General features: G+C 35.7%; 2 protein-coding genes across 2 annotated transcripts; both read left to right on the top strand.

Annotated features, from left to right (window-relative positions):
* Window positions 1-3,375: 3,375 nt before the first annotated feature.
* Window positions 3,376-5,663, top strand: LOC140750882 (uncharacterized). The gene is made up of 4 exons (XM_073084607.1): window positions 3,376-3,535; window positions 3,872-4,138; window positions 4,603-4,769; window positions 5,265-5,663. Exons 1-4 carry the CDS (start codon window positions 3,524-3,526, stop codon window positions 5,311-5,313), a joined length of 495 nt encoding a protein of 164 aa, XP_072940708.1. The 5' UTR covers window positions 3,376-3,523; the 3' UTR covers window positions 5,314-5,663.
* An 8,958-nt stretch (window positions 5,664-14,621) lies between these two features.
* LOC140750874 (uncharacterized) lies at window positions 14,622-21,532 on the top strand. The gene is made up of 4 exons (XM_073084600.1): window positions 14,622-14,747; window positions 15,052-15,360; window positions 18,456-18,622; window positions 21,261-21,532. Exons 1-4 carry the CDS (start codon window positions 14,736-14,738, stop codon window positions 21,469-21,471), a joined length of 699 nt encoding a protein of 232 aa, XP_072940701.1. The 5' UTR covers window positions 14,622-14,735; the 3' UTR covers window positions 21,472-21,532.
* Window positions 21,533-22,764: the final 1,232 nt, after the last annotated feature.

Here is a 22,764-nt window from a genome sequence, read left to right as displayed (position 1 = left end):
TCGCATCGCACAGTGGTTGTTGTTGTTGGTCACCCTGAGAGACGCTACGCCGCACGATATCGCATCGCAGCAATTCGCATCGCAATTTTCTGCGTTGCGAATTCGCATCGCGTCGCATCGCAGTTTTGTGTTCGAGCCCATAATAGTGTCTTCGTTGTCTATGTCTTGTTGAAAAACAAATAAAAGATGTCAGTGCAGCTCGCAAAAAGTTTTTAATTACAAACTCCAAAACTCATAAAAATCTAATTAATCTCGTAAGTATTCAGCAATTACACTAATGTAATTATAAACGAGTCCTACAGAGACTGACCACGAAGTGTTTTATCACCTTAAAACTAGAACCTTCCATTTTTATACGAGTGCTATATCTGCAAGATATTATGTTGGCACTGCCACTCATAGATTGCACTGCCCAACAGATCCAAATAATATAGCGACCTAGCTTAAGTTAATCACGATGCATTTCTCTCCCTGTAAATTAATAACGAACACCCCACCCCATACATGCACCCCATATGCCTTGAAAAAAATTCAAACAAGAACATAACTTTAAGTCACAGATCAGTGGGCAGATCAGTGATTTAGCACCATCATATATTAATACCATCGACCGCTCTGTTTCCGTGACAGACTTATTAACTCTAAGGTGAATGTGACTTTTTTCTTTTTACAAAAAAAAATTAGAAAGCTTAAATTAGCATTTTGACATCGATATTATGGGTTTAAAATTTCCATCTATTTAAACAATAAAAAAAAACAAAACAATGCCGACTCTATAATTAAATAATACCGTAATGATACAAAAAATAAGAGTATTTTTTGTATCATTATCATTGTGTTATAGAGATAACACACAATCAAATTTAGTAAGAATGTCGTACAAAATGTAACAACAAAAACTTATGGATTGAACGTGTTAACCGTATGTCATCACATGTAGACGTTAAGTGCAAAATAATAGCTATGAAGTAGTGAAATTGTTTACGTGAGCCCAATTGAACTCAATTTCTGACCTAAATTCTAGTTATACAAAACATACTGGCATACGCATGTCATTCGTGGACATATGTAACTTTTTGGGACAACATTTTTATAGTTTATTTTAGAATTCGATAAACAATAAGTAATGAGATGGACGGTGAGTCTAGATTACTAGAACCGATAAATTTTACAGGAGCTCATTATATAAAGAAACTAGCTGACCCGGGAAACGTTGTGTTCCGATATAAATAGAAAAATGTTAAGAGTAAACAACCCTTATCACTTAGGGGTGTGGAAAGTAGATGGTAGCCGATTCTCAGACCTACCGAATATGCATATAAAATTTGATGAAAATTGGTAAAGCCGTTTCGGAGGACTACGGTAACAAACATTGTGACACGAGAATTTTATATATAAGATAATGAATATCGATTTCTACATAGCTACCTGTGGACCTAAAAAGACCATGGACATAAAATGACTAATACATAAACCTAGACCCAGAGCAGAAATCTAAATTGATCTTTTAGACATCTGTCTGGCCGGGAATCGAACGCGCAACCCACTGCGTATCAGACCGGTTTGTTGAGCGCTCCGCTACACGGATCGTCAAAGTAAGTAGTAACATAGGATCTATAGGACCACATCCAATAAACGGGCTCAGTTAAATATAAAAATTTGAAATATTACATTCCTGCATCAGCCCTTAGAACTCCACTTCTGGAAATAGACTTCCACCTTGTAACGTCTTTGTAATTGTTGCCTCATTATATAGACATGAAAGTTAGTTAATACAATTAAAGAATAAGAATACGTAGAGAAATACCACCAAACAATAAATCTGCTGTTATGAAGCAAAAATGTTACTAGTACTTAGTGTCACCGCAGTTGAACCACAAAACCACATCATTCTTAATCTTCATCGAAAAACTAAAACAAACGTTCACTTGAACGCCTCTTATCAGAAGGGTCGATGAGTAGATCACTTCCGCCCTCTTAAAACTATCGTAGACGTAACATGAAATTATTGGTTGTAATAATTATACCAGTTGCTCAACGTGGATGCTGATCGATTTGCTTGGTCGCTTCTCAGCTATGAACATGAGCTCTAATTTCCTACTGAACTTATGACGAGAATAAAACGGTAAATCGTATATGTATGTTGTATGTATGTGCAGTGATAACTGCATCCCAATTATGCGGACAAATTAAAAAGTGATAAACATTTCTGTGGTGTCGGAAATGATGTGTATATTTTCAAAATAGCAACTATGTAATTTTAATGAAACTCAGGTGCCTCTAATTTCCTACTGGACTTATGACGAGAATAAAGTGAAATAATGTGTATATGTAGTTTCTGAGTGATCACTGCATACCAATTATGCGGACAAATTAAAAAGTAATAAACATTGCTGTGGTGTCGGAAATGATGTGTATATTTTCAAAATAACAACATTATAATTTTATTGGACCCAGGTGTTAATAAAACTTAATTACTTATTATTACTTTTTCTTTACGTGTGCACAAATTAAAAAAAATATGATTCAGTCTAAAAAGCAGACTTAGGAGGTGCAACAGCCTCGCAATGGTATGGTTCAAGGCTCGAACCCCATGCATTTAAAGAATTTTATTATCTTAATTTAGAAATTTAAAAATACTTCTGTCCAAAACCTGTATATCTTGCATCAGATTCTTACATGAAGACAATTTTTCAGAGTTTATGCTAACAGGATTGTCACGATTAAAACAATTATACACATTTCTGTTTTTGTCCAGAAAAACCTAGTCATTCCTGTACAAAATACAGTACATACTAAATATGGTAAAGAAATAAAATTAGATTCTCAATACGGATATACCAATCGCGCAGGCTTAACTCAAACAAGACGTGTTCCATATTCATTAACAAAATACGTTAATCACAAGAAACCAAGTCGACACGACTTTCGCTATAGCTGACCAATATATACCTTCCTACAGAGTAAGCCTGGGCCCTATTTGCAAACGATCTCGTAATAATGTAAATTACCTAAAGAAACCCAGTTACACTCCAGTTTACTTTAAACAATAGACAACTTTCTTTCAATTAACATTGGAATCCAATTATCATAATAAAAGATAACAATATAAGTAGACTAAAAGATAAAAATACGTCGCGATTTTAAACGATCGACATTGTCTCGAACCGGATTTAAAAATCCGATCGTTTTAACTCGAAGCGAAACATCGAAGTGATAGCGCTTCGAGTTGCATCACTATTTGTACCCGATCTTTGTATTAATTTGGATTGGAAACAATTGCAAAAAATTGAAAAAAATATACACCTCTCACTTAATGTCCATTTTCTCTACATATTGTAGCTATATCGAAGTGTCGCAACTCGATAAAGTGAGCAGATTGGCAACGCAGCAATTACTGTGATCTGATCGGATATCGTCAGGAATAGGCCCCCACCAGCACCCGCTTATGTTTTGTTTGTTATATAAAAAGAGGCACTATCACAGCATTACCAGTCGACAAGGCATTTGAGAGTAGAGCAAAATGTTCTCCAAAGTAAGCTAATGTCTACTAAGCCTTTCATATTTTAATTAAGAAAATATATTTACATAAATATTTTTTGTGTTAATTTCAACGTTTTTATTTAATAATTATAATGAAAAGCATTTTAAAAGTTTAAAGAAAAATAAATTGATTTTTAGTTAAAGAAAATAGATAGATTAATTGTGAATTTTGTTTTTAAATAAACATATTGTAATAACATATCTATGTTAATTTACTATTTAAAAATGATTACAAAAAGATCGTACAAAAACTTTGTTACAATGACTTTACCGAAAATTTTTTGCTCATTACATACGCAATCCTATGTGAGTATATAAACTGTTTCAGATCGTAGTTGTGTGCGCGGTGGTGGCGGCTTGCCAGGCTGGTCTGTTGCACCATGCCCCAGCTGTGTCCTCCCAGAACATCGTCCGCCACGACCAGAGCATCCACCACGAAGTGCCGATCCACTACTCAGCGCCCGTGTACCATGCTGCGCCGGTCCATGCTGCGCCGATCCATGCTGCGCCGATCCATACCTCTGCTATTCACTCCGCTCCCATCGCTATCCACGCTGCTCCCGCTCATCACGAAGACCACTACGTTGATGAATACGTAAGTATAATAATAAAAATGACAAAATACCTTAAAAACACATTTGGAATTGTCTCGTCTTCCTAAGTACTAAGAAAGACCAGTTCCCTCCAAAGATGAATGTATTACAGGTAATCATTATGTAAAATCAATGAAGTACATAATATGAAACTGTAATTGTTATTACTTTGTGTAGTAAAATTTTATATTCCCTTTACTACTTTGAAGTCTTTATAATTCGTAATTACAGTAATCAGACTTTACATAACTTTTAAGTGTTTTTAAATATTATAACGATAAGATTATGATACAGAATTACTTCCCAAAATTGCAGCACTTATGACGTCATTGCATATAGCTTTTTATTAATTAATATTGAGTACGAGACTCGTTAAAGACAGATGTATTTTTTCGTTTTCAAATATACTGCTTAACCCGTCTAAAATGGATTGGATGGAAATAATAACTGTGTTCTTATACTTTAGGCTCATCCTAAATACGGCTACTCATACTCCGTGGAGGACCCCCACACTGGTGACCACAAGTCCCAGCATGAGGAGCGTGATGGTGACGTAGTGAAGGGCGAATACTCCCTGCTGCAGCCTGATGGTTCCTTCCGCAAGGTCACCTACACCGCTGACCATCATAATGGGTAAGAATTAATTTACTAGTACCAAAATGCTAAACGGGAAATCATTTTAGGGTACATTTTTAGAAATCTAAATGCAGATTCTCCGAAAAAAATCTCAACTATGTTTATAATTCATCGATCTGCAATTACCCAACTTAGTGGCAATGGTAGATCACATTTGCTAGACTAAATAAAACTGTTTTTTCACGTTTATATTCAAATGTATTTTGAGTAATGCAATTAATTGCAAACGTATGTAATGTTAAACGTTTTAAACAAAGTGTTTCAATTTAGTGGTCTAGGTTGCATAGTATCTCTAACCAAAATGACACATTGTATCGAATTGTATTTCGGGTTGATTGATCCATCCAGCATTAGTGATTACCATCAAGCAGACTTAAAATTCTAAAAAAAAAGTTATTGTACATAAATTGCAAATCCAATCAAATGCGTAATGAGACATATACTCGTATCTTTGATCTATCCCTTATAAGGTAAACATTGTTTGCTCAACAGATTCAACGCCGTCGTGCACAACTCGCCCCCAGTAATCCATCATCATTAGGCCTCCGACTGTGATATTAATGTTAGGTAATGTGCTCCACTTCTCAACTCACCGAAACGTTTGAGCGCACATCGAAAAACGATACGAATGGAACCCTAGCGTATTTGTGATGCATGTGACATATTTTCTACTTCCCTATTAGTAATTTTATAAGCGTAATCCATTAGTGTAAATATCAGTAAGCTTGATGGCTATTTGTCGCAACACGCAAAAACTGTGATGTCATCTCTTAATTACTTCATTTTCTTCACTTCATTTTCTAAGCGTAGACTGTTTGTATGGTAAGAATGTTACGTATGATGTACATTATCTCATTTGTATATAATTCATAAAATAAAACATGAAAAGTATTTATTCTTTCATTTACAACCCTTCTTACAACCCTCGTCTTTTTATATTTATCTTTTAATGATACAATTCCTACATTACAAAAATTATAATTATGTAAGACCCACATTACAGAAATGAAGATTATTGGAACGTTTAATTAATCCACTGCTTTACAGACGAAAATATCTGTAAATAGTCATTACAAAATAAGCGCTAATTAAAGTAAACAGTTGTTAAAACGGAGAGTATTGTTGCATTTTGAATTTGGAGCGATTTCGCAAAACAAAGAGTTGCAATCCTACACGTAGGTTTCGTGCATGTTAATAACTATTTACAATGGAGCGTGGGAATCAATCCTTGGTTCTATTATCTCCAGAACTGGCCGAAAAGGAGTGAAAGGTAGAACCAGCATGCCCGAGAAAATACGGATAGTATTTTCTACCTCTTTCATATGTTCAGTTCTTACCTTTCAGTGGGAGACGGCTGTATTACAATATGATTTAGGGATAGCGGCGCGTCCGTGGCCGACCTCAGGTAGGAATCTCAGCTTATCTGGCGTTGATTACAGATGTCCCTGGGTGGCTGTAGCCACTTATCATCTGATGGGCTGCGTGTGCGTCTGCTAGTCTTATATTTAAATAAAATAGGCGACGATCATAGTCCTCAAGAGTGACAAAGTATCTGTAATCGACTTCAGGTCAGCCCATCTCTATACGAAGTCTTTTATAGTTGTCCATGGCTGGCAAGGCCCACATACTATCAGATGCTGCATTCTCTTTTAACTAAATCTTTTTCTCACTGTATCTAGTTCCTATAAATGTTTTAAGTTGTCCAGGATGTGAGACCCAGATTTACACGAAACTGCATATTAACGACTTAGCAATGGTTTCCATAGCATTATTACAACATTTCCTATTTCATATTTTGTGAAATGACCAGTTCTTACCTCACGCGCCTAATTGCTTATTTGAATAAAGTGGTGCGTAAGGAACTAATAGTAGGTATATAACAGGAATTCTATTTTGAAACTTAACTTAACTTAATTTTTGGTTATCGTAAAATTAATGTTTGCATTTGCGAGAATTTCATTAAGATTAAAATAAGTGGCGTATTTACGACTGTTTTAGATATATTAATACAACTTTTATTGTATTAAAAACACTATAATTACATGATGTACAATGAATATGTATACATTGTACATTATGTAATTATAGTTAATAGGTAATAATTGATTGAAACTAAAAACAAAGTAAACAGCTTCATAAATATATGAGTTTAAAAATCAAAACAAATAATGAAATCGTAAATTGATATCGAATGGTAATTAATATAAGGGGAGAATTTTTACGAGCGACAATAAGCTTAGAGCTCTAATATATGTACGAGCGACAGCCCGCAGCGGCAACCGTCGTCAACGGTTGGCGACAATCCCTCAATCAAAGCGGTCGTCCTATGCCGCGGCGTGACTTCGCCGCATGGCGCAGGGTTTACGGGCCTCGAGGGATCCCTCCTTACCCGGGCAATCTCCTCAGTGGGTACACTGCCCACCGGTGTTGTGAGCTGCTGTGAGTCAGCGGTGCAGCATTCGGTCCTCTATGTGACCTGTGCCAGGCTGCGTGTGCAGATTTTCAGTCCTCCAGATGGTCGGAGGACACCTGCCCCTCGAGTTCACGAGGAAGCGGGACCTTCACGCGGGAATCAACTCCTAATCCAATCCCTAACGACAGGCCAACAACCGATTGTCAAACTATTGCTGGTGATCGTCAACGAAATCCGGTTAGCTTATTGCCAATCGTTTAAACATTCCTCATACCCACTGACAATCGCTGAAGACAAGCGACGAATATCGAAGACAATAGCTGACGACATGAACTGTCATTTATTCCAGTCCAAGTTTTAGTCCAAAGAGAACTTTGGGACATTCTTGATACATCAGAAATACTAACCTGATTCCGAGAACATTTACATCATTAGCAAGTTACATTGTTCCAAATGGTCATTATTACAAATTGACCTAAATATTTTGAGACGATGTAGGCTATGTATTGACATCGGTAATAGTCTGGAATTTTGATTCAGATTTGATTCTCCTGTGTTCAGTTTTAAAGGGTACGTGTGAGATATACTAACACGTTCCAATTTAGTCCCCAGGGGTCCACTAGGTCCTCGTATGACTATGTGTGGCTGATCTCAAACAGGACTATAATCCATTTTGGGGATGATTAGTGATCACTTAGCATCAGGTGGACTGCATGCTCGTTTGCTCTAGATTATAAATTAACTCGAAATATCTTCCTTTACACATTACCAACTTCCCCTATTATATTATCAGTATCAAAAAAATCGACAATCCCTAAAAAATCACGAATTAGCCCCGTAAAAATCGATTAATTTTTTCCAAGAAGATGTGGACAAAAGACCCAAAATGTAATTTTGTGAAGAACATATTTAATAGCACACGCTTACATCAATTTTAGCTTTATTTTATTTATAGACAACGAATCTATAATAAGCTTATCAACATTCCTCATACCAACACGTTATTATATAACTCAAAAGTAAAGTAGTTTGACATTGAGCTCCTTCAGAACTGGTAAAAACGTAATGTAACAACGGGTTTAAAAATACTTGAAGTGAAATTATAAAACCGGCGTACATCCAAACCTCGGGAGTGAATTCGCGGGAAATACCTTGATGTCAGACCGGTTTCAGATACGATGACAATAAAGCTCTTAATGACGAAATGTTGGAATTATTTTCGAACATGACGTTTTTTTTTTAATATAGGAGTAGCAGACGAGCATGCAGTCCACCTAATTGTAAGTGGCTACTGCCGCCCATGGACATCTGTAATCAACCCCAGATAGGATTAGATATTCCTACCTGAGGTCGCATCTGTATGCGCCGCTACCCCTGAGGACTAAGCTGGGACGCCTTGGAAAAGTCTGTCTTCCTTAACACACCCTTCAAAACGGAAAACAGCAGCGCCTAATACTGCTGTTATTAGCTAGAAATAGGTGTGGCGGTGGTGCCGCTGGACTCGAACCACAAAGGGTTCTTCACCTTCAGGTGAATATCAAGTAAAAAATATTTTTTACACTAGAACTTATCGATAAGGCGGACAGTCTACATAATGGAAAGTAATCACCGTCACCCATAGACATTTGCAACACCAGAGGAGTCAGTGCATCGCCGGCTTTGCAGAAGACCTCTTTTTGCACCTATTTTGAATAGACTCACATCAATGGTTTTGAAATATAGGCATATTTTGTCGTATTAATTTCTTTTTTACCACGCTTTTATTATTAACTTATTAATTTAATTAGCTTGACCTGTATATATGTATATAACTGAATTTTTGAACTCGATTTTTACCCACTTTCAATGGTCAACACTTGTCAAGAACCGGTGACAATAAACGATTTCAATAATTTTGTCCCCATCTCCTCATCAGGATCAGGATTAACGATTTTCCTTGTGCGATTTTAGCGTGGTTTTTAGTTTTTACACTACATAGTTATTATTTTTTGTAAAACTATGTCGCAACTATTTAACTAGTTATAATTAACGTAGAATGATACGACAACTACATTTTTATATAAACTGCCATTATACATTATAGGACTTAGTAGTAGTGAGAAGTAAATTATTTTATACTGTCTTTTCCTGTTACATACTGTACTGTACTACTGTATGTTGATAATTGAAGCCCTTTAATCACTACGAAAAAATATGACACGGTCATACGTAACTGACACAAGTACAAGCGAGACATACTGGAGATGGTTACCTACAGAGAGGCGAAAAAATGCACTACTCCCTCTCTTCATTCATCATTTGAATGGATGTACGAATTAATTTGTAAACGTGTGTTCTGCTTCAAAATAGAGGGAAAACTTTAAAATATGGTAAAAACAGTATATTCCAAATTGGAAGGTATCAGTGCCACGTCCTTTTCTAGCTTCAAGTAGTTTTTGCGATTCGGTGCTGGTAGATTTTCATATATGGCAACCATCTTAACCCTCAGGAATAGCGACACATCTATGATCGACTTGAAATAGGACTCTATTTTGTATGAAGTTGTCCATGATGTCCCAGATGTCCATGGGCGAAGGTGACCACTTAACATTAGGTGGATTGTTTTTTCGTTACTAGTGCTCATAAACCAAAGGCACATTATAATATGTAACAAGTTATATCCAAATTGTTATGGAGTAAAAAATACTATTACGTAAATCTTGTATGTAACGTCTTTAATACGTGCGTGTTTTCCTTGAAACCATTTTCAACTCAAGATAATTAATGACACCCAAAATTTTACGTACCATCTTGGAAAGTAATGGCAGTTTTCGCAAAACCGAATAATAAGTCCCATGTTAACATCGCACTGTGAAATAATTATCGTGTCATAAATTGAAGGAGACATATTGATTGGGCGTTACGAAAGTTACCCTTTAAACTTGTGTTTTACTTCTTCATGGTTCGTTCATCCATATTTTAAAGGTGGTAGAACCCTTTGCGGTTCGACTCCGGCGGCACCAACGCCACACCTATTTCTACCTAATAACGGCAGTGTTAGGCGCTGCTGTGTTCCGGTTTGAAGGGTGTGATAAGGGAGACAGACTTTTCGGAGGCGTTCCAGCTTAGTCCTCAGGGGTAGCGGCGCATCTGTGGCCGACCTCAGGTAGGAATATCTAATCCTATCTGGGGTTGATTACAAATGTCCATGGGCGGCAGTAGCCATTACCATCATGAGGTAGTATAAAAAGGGAAATATATGTAATAACATGTATAGGTACGCCAAAGTGAATCAAATTATTTCCGATTTCGTACACATAGGATAGCCAGGTAATGAGTTTTAGCCGGACAAGTTTTTAGTCATATCCAGCCTAATATTCAAACATCCGGCTTTTAGCTTTTAATGATGAAATTATGTTATTATGACAGATACAGCCTTTTTATTACCTAACAATTTTTGTTTAATATAAGGTCGTATTTGCAAATTTGCAATTTTTAAGGGACCAATGTAAGGAATACATGGCAGAAGTTATATCTGAGAAATTTTAATTTTTGCAATGATTTACAAAGTTACAAAGTTTACATTTCAAGAACATGTAGTATTCGTGTAATATTGAATGAAAGAACTTACGAGTAAATCTCATTTCCAGCTCCAGTTCCAGCCTAGACCTTAATCCTGTCTGGGGTTGATTACAGATGTCCTATATAATAAAAAAAAATCATAACATATCTATGTGCATCTATTAAATCGACATCATTGGCGGTAATTCGCATGACGTATGCTCTAGGCCTCCCAAACATAGCCCACTGCTGGGCATGAATCTGTCCTACTAAGTTTGGGATTATAATTTAATTATTTATGTATTTTGTTCCTTTTTAAAAGTGCATGACATTTTAACGATACTAAACCATATTTTATTTTTCTCTGTCTATATGAATGGTCTTATCTTTTTTTTTCTTAACGAGGGGGAAACCTTCAAAAGGTACCCGACGACGTGGGAGCGACGCCGGGTTATGTGGGATTTTTACGGCACTAAAACCCCCCCGGTGGCCGTCCTCAACGCTTGTTGGAGAACTCCGGGATCTCCGACGGAACACAACCGGAGTACTCCAAGCGCGATGCCCTGATCGGGCTCTGCCCTGGGAGAGCAGTTTTCGCTTCTCCCACATAACCTGGTGTACACGACGGTATGCGACCACACATACCGCCGTCCTTCCCGGGGTCGCTTACTGGACGGTTCGACCTAATGAATGGTCTAACCTAGGAATGCTCGACCTGATTTAAAAAGCTTTATTAGATGACCATACACTTACGAGTACAATAGGTAACATGTTATTAGAAATTCGGATCATTAAGCTAATATGTAACACAATTTGTACACAAATAAAATAAAACCGGCTAGATTTTAGTAAAAGCTCGTGACCGAGAAACGTCAGTCATTGTTATCTCACAGTCAAATGTAACACACAATGCATAACTTTACCAATTATACAGTTGCCTTGACAAATCGCTATTAAACAGAATTATTCGTTAGCAATGACATTGGAATTTGTTCCGATATGTAAAATTGCGTGACTTAAGTATAAGTGTATGCACGATAGTTATTGATTACGTTGAAGATCATGGGTTTGGATCATGTTATTTTGTCAGTTCAAGGATAGTATAATCATTGAGTTAAATAACCTATAGTGATCAGATTAATTGCATATATATTAAAAAATATATAATCTACTTCATATTTTCGTAAAATTAAAAGTTCGTGAGTGTGGTTTACTCAAAGTTATTTTAGTATAATTATTTATATCTTTTACCAAACTTGAATGTGACAAATATTATATCCAACGTTTTGTTCCATTACCTTCTATATATTATATTATATTACTTGGAGATTCTACGCAAAAGTACTCGTATTACACATTGTAAAGTAGACCTCCAATACTTCACGGCGTTAAACGAGCCGTAAAAATCACGTTTTCACTTCCAAATCCTAAAGCAATAAATCTTTTCCACGTAATTAATAATCAGAAAGAGGCTAGATTTCGACGGCAAGGCTGAATAAACTCAACAGCGCATCCCTCACGCTGCACAGATGGTGCATAAAGAAATATTGGCAACCAACATGAATCAACTCATCCGACGTATATGGGGCCGCGAGAATTTAAGGTTTCACATGACATGATGGACGACGCACAGATAACAATCAGTAAATTATTCGCCAAGTGCAAGTCGAACTCGCACCCGGAGGGTTCTGTACCACCAAATGTTCATTATTTTAGACTAATTTTTAATCAATTTATTATTTTCAGCAATACATAGTTATATGAAACAACAATAGACGGCTTTGGGTGATAATTAATGATTAGTAGTAAACGGATTGTAAAAATTTCAACCTTCTTTCTAGTACGGTTTAATAGTTAGATCGAAAGATGCTGAAAAATACCTGTTGTATGAAGACCCCCTTTATTTTATTTTTAGTATTTGTTGTTATAGCGACCATCGTTATGCATTCTCTGTGAAAATTTCAAGTGTCTTTTACGGTTCCAGAAATAGAGCCCTGTGACAGACGGACAGACAGCAGAGGCGGAACCCTAAAAATGAACGTCACCAAGGGGTTTCATTAAACCGATGTACCAATCGACCTTCACAGAAAGGCAGAATTAACGCACATTCACATCGCGCCGGCCAGTTGAAGGAAATATGCAGAACGGTCGTTAAGGCCTGCATTGGAAATGATCTGGGAACACACCGAGCGCGAAATTAATATGCACATGCAAGAGTGGGATTCAAATAGCTTTTTTTATATTATAGGAGTAGCAGACGAGCATGCAGTCCACCTGATGGTAAGTGGCTACTGCCCCCCATAGACATCTGTAATCAACCCCAGATAGTATTAGATATTCCTACCTGAGGTCGGCCACAGATGCGCCGCTACCCCTGAGGACAAAGCTGGAACGCCTCGGAAAAGTCTGTCTCCCTTACCACACCTTTCAAACCAGAACACAGCAGCGCCTAACACTGCGTTATTAGGTAGAAATAGGTGCGGCGGTGGTGCCGCCGGAGTCGAACCACAAAGGGTTCTACCACCTTCAAATAATAAATTTAGAGCTTTAGAATTAATAAATTATGCAATAAATTTTATTGTATACGTCACAGCAAAAGTTACTTAATTAGCCGTTTAATTAACAATCTAGCCTGTTTACTATACGGTGATATTCCCCTAGCTTTTTTAATAATATCTAGCCGTAGCGTCTGATACAAATTCTTTTATATTCATAACATTGCTTGGTTAGCTCAGTAAAGTGCCATTTACGAAGGAATTTGTGATTTGATTTGCGATCAAACACATAATGAAATGGTAAATTTATTCAGAATCAAAACACTAAAAACCACATAGGTAACCTAGAATTCTATCTACATATAACTACAAATATAGAAAGAATCCAATATATTTATTTTTTACCGAGCTGTGGAGAGTAATGTTTTTGAGTGTATCTATGTATGTCTCATTCTTTGACAGGCCTTAGAGCTTTTGCCTTAGGTTTTTGTTCTAGTTCTTTCTAGTTTTTATCTTATTTATTTATTTAGCGCCCAGTGTATCGCCGGCTTATGTATTGCGTAACAGTTTACTAGAGCACTCGGTGCAACCCAGAGAGCTACTTTCTTGCCGGATCGTTTCTACGGCTGCGGCCACATGTATCATGTTTACTAAGACAACAAACAAGCTGTTTGTTTATTACGACTCGATACTATTATATGATATGATACACTTCGATCTTTTGTAGTATGGTTTTGTATAAAGGCGTATTGATCCATAACTTGCCCACTTTTGAACATAAATTTCTGGTCATAATAAGATAGGATTTTACTATTATCTAACTACTAAATCTACTACAACAGAAGATGAAAAGAAATAACTAAGTATATTGGAATTAGATTAATAATTGTCATCAAATAATCAAAGTTATAAACACATGTATAATTTTAATATTATTTTGAATACGCCTTTATATTAAGTACAATTTTAACTACTATTGCTAGGAAGGCACGATAAATATTAATATAAAGCCGAGAGAAATGTAATCTACGTGTCTAAAGTAACTGTTTATATTAAAATTGTAATATGTTTACGTTTCCGTGAGTCTCGAGTACGATGTCCGACTAGGCCACAATTTAGACAAATATATGATTATTAAGATTTTTAATAGCTTTTTATTAAATTTGGGTTTATCTTAATTGTGTATTATGTGTCCAAAGATACCGTATCTCCAAATCTTAAAACACTCAACACAATAGAAGAATTAATTTAACGCACTATTTTGCTATGATTATTTTAGCAAGCACTCTACCACACAACACACTATAATTTTATGGTAGGAAAAAAGTTAAAGCCCCGTCAAGCCAGCCTTGATGGTAGCTAAAAAGTGACGTAACGTAAGGTGATCGTGTGTCGGTGTCATATGTTGGGCCGGTTTGGTGTCTGGTGACATGCATCCACCTCTTCCCAACTATAAAAAGTACCACCCAACTGGACCCTTTATCAATCGAGCCAACGATTCAGTACAGCATCAACATGTACTTCAAAGTAAGATTTTGAATGAATTATCGAGTAATAAACAATTTTTACAAAAAAAAAACAGCTTGTATAACACTAAAAGTTAAAAATAAATCAATTTTGCTTAAGTACATAGTTTTGAAGTCGGCGCTCAATTAGCAGGAATTTCGCTAATTACAACGTAAACTGTATCCAATATCAATGACATTAAAATCGCGTTACAAACATAAAAAACACTATCTAATTTAGAAACTTCTCCTTTTATGAAGTCGGTTAATACTAATCATACTAAATATCAAACTATTTCAAAGCTTTACAACAATTATTTTTACAGATTGCAGTAGTGAGCTTTCTGGTGGCTTGCCACGGAGCCGTTGTCCCTGACGAGAGCCATGGCCACGCCGTGTCATCCCAGAGCATCGTTCGCCACGACCAGCCTACCCTCGGCGCCACTCAGTACTCTCCCTTACTGCAACACTCGCCTATCGTCCAACACGCAACTCCCATCATCCACTCCGGTCCCTTAGTTCACTCAACTCCGATACTCCACTCTGCGTCCCTCGTGCCCGCGATCCACGCACCAGTTGTAGCCCATGCCGCTCATCCCATCACCATCGGACGTGCTGAGAACGTTGAAGAACATGTAAGTTAAAATATGTCTGTGCTAACTATTAAAAATAAGTTGACTTCGATGATCATTTCACCCAGAATACATTTCCCAGCTTAACGTCATCAGACATTTAAATTTTTTTCCAACGTAAAGTTTCAATTCATTCCTAAGCTTTTCCGCCGTGGCCTCGAACACGTGCATATTTAAAGGTTTATTGAAAAATACGGCAAGAAAAAAGTTATATTATAGTAACTCAATTTTTCCCGCTAACACAATTCGTAAAATATCTGATCATGATTATCGACTGTAATAAAAAATAAATTTAAATTTTAAAAAACGTTTTAGTAATATGAACAATTAACAAAATGTTAAAAAAACAATATTTCGCTTTGCTTATCTAGCATTACTTATTATAATATACAACACTTTCAATTTAAAGACAATACCGCACGCACCAAATTTTAAGTTTTATTACTACGCATAAGTAGGTTAATGCTTTGCTTAACATTACATACTCTACTTTAATTTATAGTTAAAATTACTAAACAGTGCACGCAGCACTTTAATAAATAATTACGAAACTGTAATAGAATTTTCGAAACATTATTCACATTGACGAGTAACTGCGCGGTGTCATTTCTATAGCTTCCTGTTTAACGATGTTATCTAGAGCTCTATTAACTTACCGACAATGAGTTATGTAACAGTTAGGACTTATTTACACCTGCCTCTAGAATTAAACTGTTGCCTATTAAGCTACGTAAGGATACTTTACTAACAGACCGCGTTTGATAAATTTAAGCGCGTTTAGAAAGCTTTAAAATTAATTTACAATTTCAATTATTTACGAAAAGTTAATGGACAATAACTTCTTTTAATAAACGCACAAATCATTTATTACAAATCAATTTTATTATAACAAATTTGTAAAGGAAATTGTACAGAAACAGCGGATTTGTTATATAAAAATACAAATATTTGAGAGCCTGATACGTGATTCTAATCAGGCGGCATCTTAGCTTACAATTACTTGCTCAATTTTACTAACACAAAGAAAGTGAAAGGCGAACTACATAGGTACTATGATTAAAAATATGTTCAGTTAATACAACCCAATTAAATATTTATTGTGCAAGCTTCTTGTCATTATAAGACCATACACCGTTTTGTAACCATACTCAGGCTATCTATCACGCCATGATTGGCATTAATCACTATCTATCATATGTATATCATTACAATTACGATGTTATGTTTGAATACTACAATAATATGGTGTATTAGATAACAATATGTACTCAGCATGTTCTTAGTTAGTAAAAGCATTCGTCTCACTTATCAGTTTACGGCATAAAAAAGCGCTATTTAAATGTTTAAAGTCTATAACATGTCTATAAAGAGGAAATTTTAAGATTAATAAGTAAACTTTTTTCTAAGCAAAATTGTTAATGTTTCATCCGTAATATTATAACATCATGATATATAATGATTAAGTATTCATGTATTCCCAACAGTTAAACCCAAATAAAATATATTTAATGTAGCATACATACGTACATTTGATGTAAGATATTGCCCTAAATTATAGATCCTTATACATTTCTTGCTATTTACAAAACCTTTTAAACCTGAACACAATGGTGCAAAGATATAGACAGCAGAAATAGATCAACCAATTGTTTTACAAGATATTATACGACTACAGATATGTACCGAATGCAGTGTTGTCACACTATCGATAGAATTATATCGATAGTTTGAATCTAAAAAGCTTATACTTTCCATTGGAAATTCAAATTTTAATCGAATTTAATTTTATTAGCAAGAACTATCGATTATTATGTACTCTTTTATGTTATAAAAGTTTTCCTACACTGAAAGCTATCGATAATATCAATAAAAACGACACGAGTTACTGTCGATAAAAAATTAATAGTTGTATCATCCATCAGATGTAAGTAGTTTTTCGATAGCGATAGTCATTTTAATATGTAACTAGTATGGATGAGTAACCGTTGCATATTAAAATGACTGAATTCCGCGCTGATATTCGTCTAAAATCATAGACAGCGAAAATCTGTCTCTTCTTGCGGGCAATCGATAATTTATCGATAACTATCTATCAATATATTCGACTAACACTCAACAACACTAAACGAAAGGGACCGTTACGTTACGTACGTTCAATAGCCCTACGATTACGATTCGCGATTTATGTTGAAGTAATTGCGAATGTCTCGTTTAACGGCACGTTCACAAATAACGGTGACTACTTTCTTAGCTAGGATAAAATTAGACTAGTTTCAACGCCCTACTTAATTGGGTTTCAACTATTAATTAAAACACTTTGAATTGAGCTGTTTAATTATGTAGTGTCTACGTAGACTTGGTTTAAAAACGTTAAGGTTGAAAAGCAGCTATTGGGATATTTTGAGGTATAAAGACTTCCTATTTTCAGTATTTTAATAAATTTGCAAGTCATGAAAGGTTATTAGATTCATTGTGTGTAGTTTAAAATCAAACTTCCTGAATTTTTCTTTAATTTTGTCACTTATAATCTTAAGTATATATAAAATTCTCGAGTCACAATGTTAGTTGCCGTACTCCTCCGAAACGGCTTTACCGATTTTTACCAAATTTTATATGCATACTCAGTAGATCTGAGAATCGGCTACTATCTATTTTTCATACCCCTAAGTGGTAAGGGTTGTTCACCCTTAACATTTTTTTATTTATTTCAACACAACGTTTGCCGGGTCAGCTAGTAGCATTATATATTTAGTGTTAGTAAAATAATTATACTCAGCTGTTAAATAAGGATGATGATCCAAAAAATTGATTTTAGAGTCGATAACCTTTATTTTTATATTTGTATAGAATTAATTAAGAAAAATAAAGACATGAGAAGTAACTGTAATTTTTAGGATTTCATTATAGTGTAGTCGAAAGCTCTCTCTTTTAATTTTTTAGTATAACTTAAAAACAACGAGTAAAGATTAAATATTTGGCACAAATCCGTGTAGGTACTCGGTATATTTTTGTTTTATTGAAGACTTTAGACAAGTATCTGTTCTTCATTCCTCATATGGACACCAACATTAATACACTATATTCTTATTTGTCCCCAGGCGCCAGCTCACTACGAGTTCTCCTACTCTGTTGAGGATCCCCACACCGGGGATCACAAGTCACAACACGAGTCTCGCGATGGTGACGTGGTGAGGGGCGAATACTCTCTGGTCCAACCCGATGGCTCCGTCAGGAAGGTCGAATACACCGCCGATGACCACACTGGGTAAGCATGACGTCTATTGACGAAATTACCAGTAATTTGGTAAAAAGAATGACGTAGGTCATAGCAAAAGTTACTCTAGTTTGACTGCGACGGTACAACTGACATCCCGATTTCGATCTTATCAGCAGAGTAACTATATTGGGTTTATATCACGTACGAGTAACATTTTAAAGTTTAGAACAACGTTGATAACCAGTACAAATAGGTCAATTAAACATAAGGTCTTTGTCCGACCTGTAAAACGTGCCCTCCCAGGCATTAGTAATATTATACCGGTATAAAAAGGTCAACGAAAAAATCATCTAGTCTTCCAAACATTATGAAATTATTTGTACACTAAAACATGCTGGGGCACGCTTCCTAAGGCGAGGTGGCTCGCATTCTTTCAATAAGCTAACAGTTATTCATTTTAGTAAGAGGTTTAAGGGGGTAGTTATTTTGAAGGTGGTAAAACTCTTTGTGGTTCGACTCCGGTGGCACCACCGCCACACCTATTTCTGCCTAATAACAGCAGTTTTAGGCACTGTTGTGTTCCGTTTTGAAGGGTGTGTTAACGGAGACATACTTTTCCGAGGCGTTCCAACTTAGTCCTCAGGGGTAGCGGCGCATCTGTGGCCGACCTCAGGTAGGAATATCCTATCTGGGGTTGATTACAGATGTCCATAGGCGGCAGTAGCCACTTACCATCAGGTGGACTGAATGCTCGTCTGCTACTCCTATATTATAAAAAAAAATACATATAGTATTCGAAGTACTCTGTGGCGGATTTTAGGTAGGAAGCTCTTTGAGGTCGATCACCTTAAAACGTCTATGGGCTGGAATGGCCTTAAGATAAGATGCTATTTTTTATAGCATGAGATGTCGATTTCTAAATCACTATAACAAAAAGGCGAAGACAACATCAAGCCGCATGTTTACTATTCTTTTATAACAAAAACCGCGCATATTTAAACATAATAAGGATAATTCAATCCTTTTTGCGTTATATACAACACCGTCTCGGGAAAATGAGAGTATAATGAGCCGGAACAAATTAGGCGGAACCAGGGTATAACTTTAGAATGGATTAGAATGGATACCGGACAAAAAATGTATTGAAAAGGCAAGGATATATCGAATAATTTAAAATACTCAGAAAATATAGTTTTTATTGGCTCAGCGGTTACTTGTACAATGAGAACATGAATCACGACGAATCAGATGCTTTGCAACTTATGTAATTTCGCGATACGGGAAAAATATGGGTAAAAGATTTAGAATACAGTGATACCACTATCATACACGTTGTATTTTGTTTATTTTATTAAAATAATAGAAGTAGTAAACGAGTGTCTGTAATAACCCCGGGTAATATCAGATTCTCACCTGAGTTGGACTGACGGAGTTGGAATGCCTGGGATAATGATCTATCTCTCATCACACCCTTCAAACAAGAATAAAGCAACGCTTAATACTACTGTTATGGATAGAAATAAGATAAGAAGGACATAAGAAAATACAAATATGATATAGATAAATAAAATGTACTAAAATAATGCCTAACATCATACTACTCCGTGTAACGATGCGTAAAAATGTTTAAATTTCACTCTCATTTCCCCAAAAGAAGTATAACTTCAAAAATGACTTATCATTGGACTCATTACGTCGATCGACGACGCGGAAACATTTTTATAATCATTCGATAAAGATTCGCACGCAACACGAATTGGAACGCGAAAGTGTTCCATTATCACTCATATGAACTTGCCGTGCATTTGCGCATGCATTGCGCAAACATGCGTAAGTTACCAAAGAGCAAAGCTAGCGAAACTAATAACTAGCAGTACTTAGGGCAACGTTGTTTTATCTTAATACAACTGTTGTTCCGGTCAATAACTTCGATAACATCTTAGAATTCAAATCTAGTGCTGCAATTTTGATGGACATCCGTTTGTTCCAATCGCCTAATGTTGATTAAATTCATATGTTAACAGCATGTTAATTGTATTACTTAAAGCAATGCAATACTTACGTTATTAATTAGTCGCGGATGGCAAATTTTTGATGAAAGCAAGAATAGCCTAAATCTACTTAAGTTTATACGAAATCAAACAAATATTTAACATATATTTTGATCAAATTACATTGTTACAGCATTGCTACACTTGTAACATCTTATTTCAGTCTTACGTCAGTAAATAATAATATTAATTTATTTCGGACGTAAATTCATATTTTGGTTAGTAACAATTTGTACTTAAAAGACTAAAAGACTAATGTTAGAAGACTAATGTCTGTAAAGTTTAACTTTTCTGATTTAAAGGGTAAGGTAAAACATACGAGTAGGTCACCTTTATCAACACTGTTCTTTCAAACATATCAGGACCTTTTAGCGGATCTTACGTAGGAAGCCAATACTATCTAGTGCTAGTTCATTACACTTTTCCATGTTCACTTACTGCCGATTGAACTAAAGCGTTAGTTTCCTCAACGAAACTGTTAAAATATTAGTTAATTTATTTGTAAATTTCGCCTTCTATAAACTATTTGGTCTATGGCACTCTCTTCTCCGTGAACATCGCAATGTGTTATATTAAAAATCTCATTTAATAAACAGTGAAATAACTTCATTTAATAAAAAAAATTGGGATTACAGGTTCAACGCAGTTGTCCATAACTCGCCCGCAACCCACGCGGCGCCTGCGCCAGCGGCCCACGCTCCTGTGGTCCACAGCGCCCCTGTGGTCCACGCCGCCCCCGTGCTCCACGCTGCGCCGGTGGTCCACGCTGCCCCCGTGCTTCACGCCGTCCATGCCGTCCACTCCGCGCCCTTAGTTCATGCTCCGTTGATCGCCACCCACCATTAAACTCACCGACTCACTATTCTGTAATTCCTATTAGAAATATAACGTTTTTATTTATAGTGTACTTTTTTTGTTTTATTTATTCCAGAAAAAGCAATTTTATTGTTGACGTGTTTCAAGATTCGAGTATCATAAAATATATTAAACTATGCGACTACCAATACTATGACACAGCATTACCATCTATCACCATTGTCAAAATTCAGAAACAAAATACTTTTATTCGGAGCCACTGCTTGAGCTGAGAAAGCTCTCCTACCACGCATGGTTTAATACCTTCGAAACTTTTACAAGCAAAAGATGTGCCATTAATAGATTAGAATTTTATGTAAATAGGGAGAGATTGTAACGGCATCCTTGAGCCGAAACGCAGATCTGCTTCACGGTAAAAGTTAGTGTGGTGGTACCTCCCCGGTTGGACCATACTCCATACACTACCATACTCTACCATCTTTACGTTTTATATTAATGAGATAATATTAATAAGGATGAGTTCATAATCATATAAATATTTATTGTGATTGATGGTTTAATATAACTTGATTAATAAAACTCGTAGTTAATTAATTACTGTTAAACAAAGATATTAAATATTTTCATGTATTCTTAGCTAGTCTATTAAAACGGCGGCATAAACACGGTTTAAGAGATCATTAATTTTCCAAGTTTAATTGAGTCTACAATTTCATATCTTTCATATCTTCACGTTCACTTACACTGTTCAAATACTATACTGTAATAGTCATTTTACTACGATTATTCTTATTTTTAATTTAACGATTAGAACTTGATAATATTTTATAACAGGTAATTTATAACTACCTATATAATTTACTAATTGGCAAAATAAGCTTAAAGTGCCACAAATCGGGCAATATTTCTTTTGGAAAAAGCTCAACATCTTTTTTCAGTTTTCCAAAATGTAGCTAGCAATCCCTTATGAAGGTACTGCAATTTTCTAAGCTGTTTTTTAAAGATCATTTTGACTGTAAAAACTACGAACAAATGTTGAAAAAATAGGTAACTGTTCTGTGGGCTGTGATAACCTCAACTTGTTTCTTACCCGTCCTAGCATTTTAAGTACCACAAATCGTAGAACTTAGGTTCCTTATCTTATGATAACTCATTTATATTCATAACTAGCTGTACCCCGCAGTTTCACCCGCGTTAAAAAGAAATCTAACAATATGATAAACAAAAAAATCGTCAAGACTAAATGGTCTTTGAAATTTGCCTCCTGGGGCTGAATTTAATTTCAAGGTCTTTCTTTAGGATATACACGTAAAATAAAACAAA

The sequence above is a fragment of the Epargyreus clarus genome, unplaced genomic scaffold (assembly GCF_041222505.1).
Source record: "Epargyreus clarus isolate Ecla_fem2 unplaced genomic scaffold, WU_Ecla_fem_2.2 ptg000021l, whole genome shotgun sequence".
Lineage (NCBI taxonomy): Eukaryota > Metazoa > Arthropoda > Insecta > Lepidoptera > Hesperiidae > Epargyreus > Epargyreus clarus.
The sequence above is the reverse complement of the archived record's forward strand: the minus strand, read 5'-3'. Positions and strand labels throughout refer to the sequence as shown.

Excerpts from the sequence above, each read along its gene's own strand:
- LOC140750874 (XM_073084600.1), top strand. Across the intron at positions 15,361-18,455 it reads CTGAGAACGTTGAAGAACAT|GCGCCAGCTCACTACGAGTT; the intron begins GTAAGTTAAAAT and ends ATTTGTCCCCAG. Across the intron at positions 18,623-21,260 it reads ACCGCCGATGACCACACTGG|GTTCAACGCAGTTGTCCATA; the intron begins GTAAGCATGACG and ends TTGGGATTACAG.
- LOC140750882 (XM_073084607.1), top strand. Across the intron at positions 4,139-4,602 it reads ACCACTACGTTGATGAATAC|GCTCATCCTAAATACGGCTA; the intron begins GTAAGTATAATA and ends CTTATACTTTAG. Across the intron at positions 4,770-5,264 it reads ACCGCTGACCATCATAATGG|ATTCAACGCCGTCGTGCACA; the intron begins GTAAGAATTAAT and ends TTTGCTCAACAG.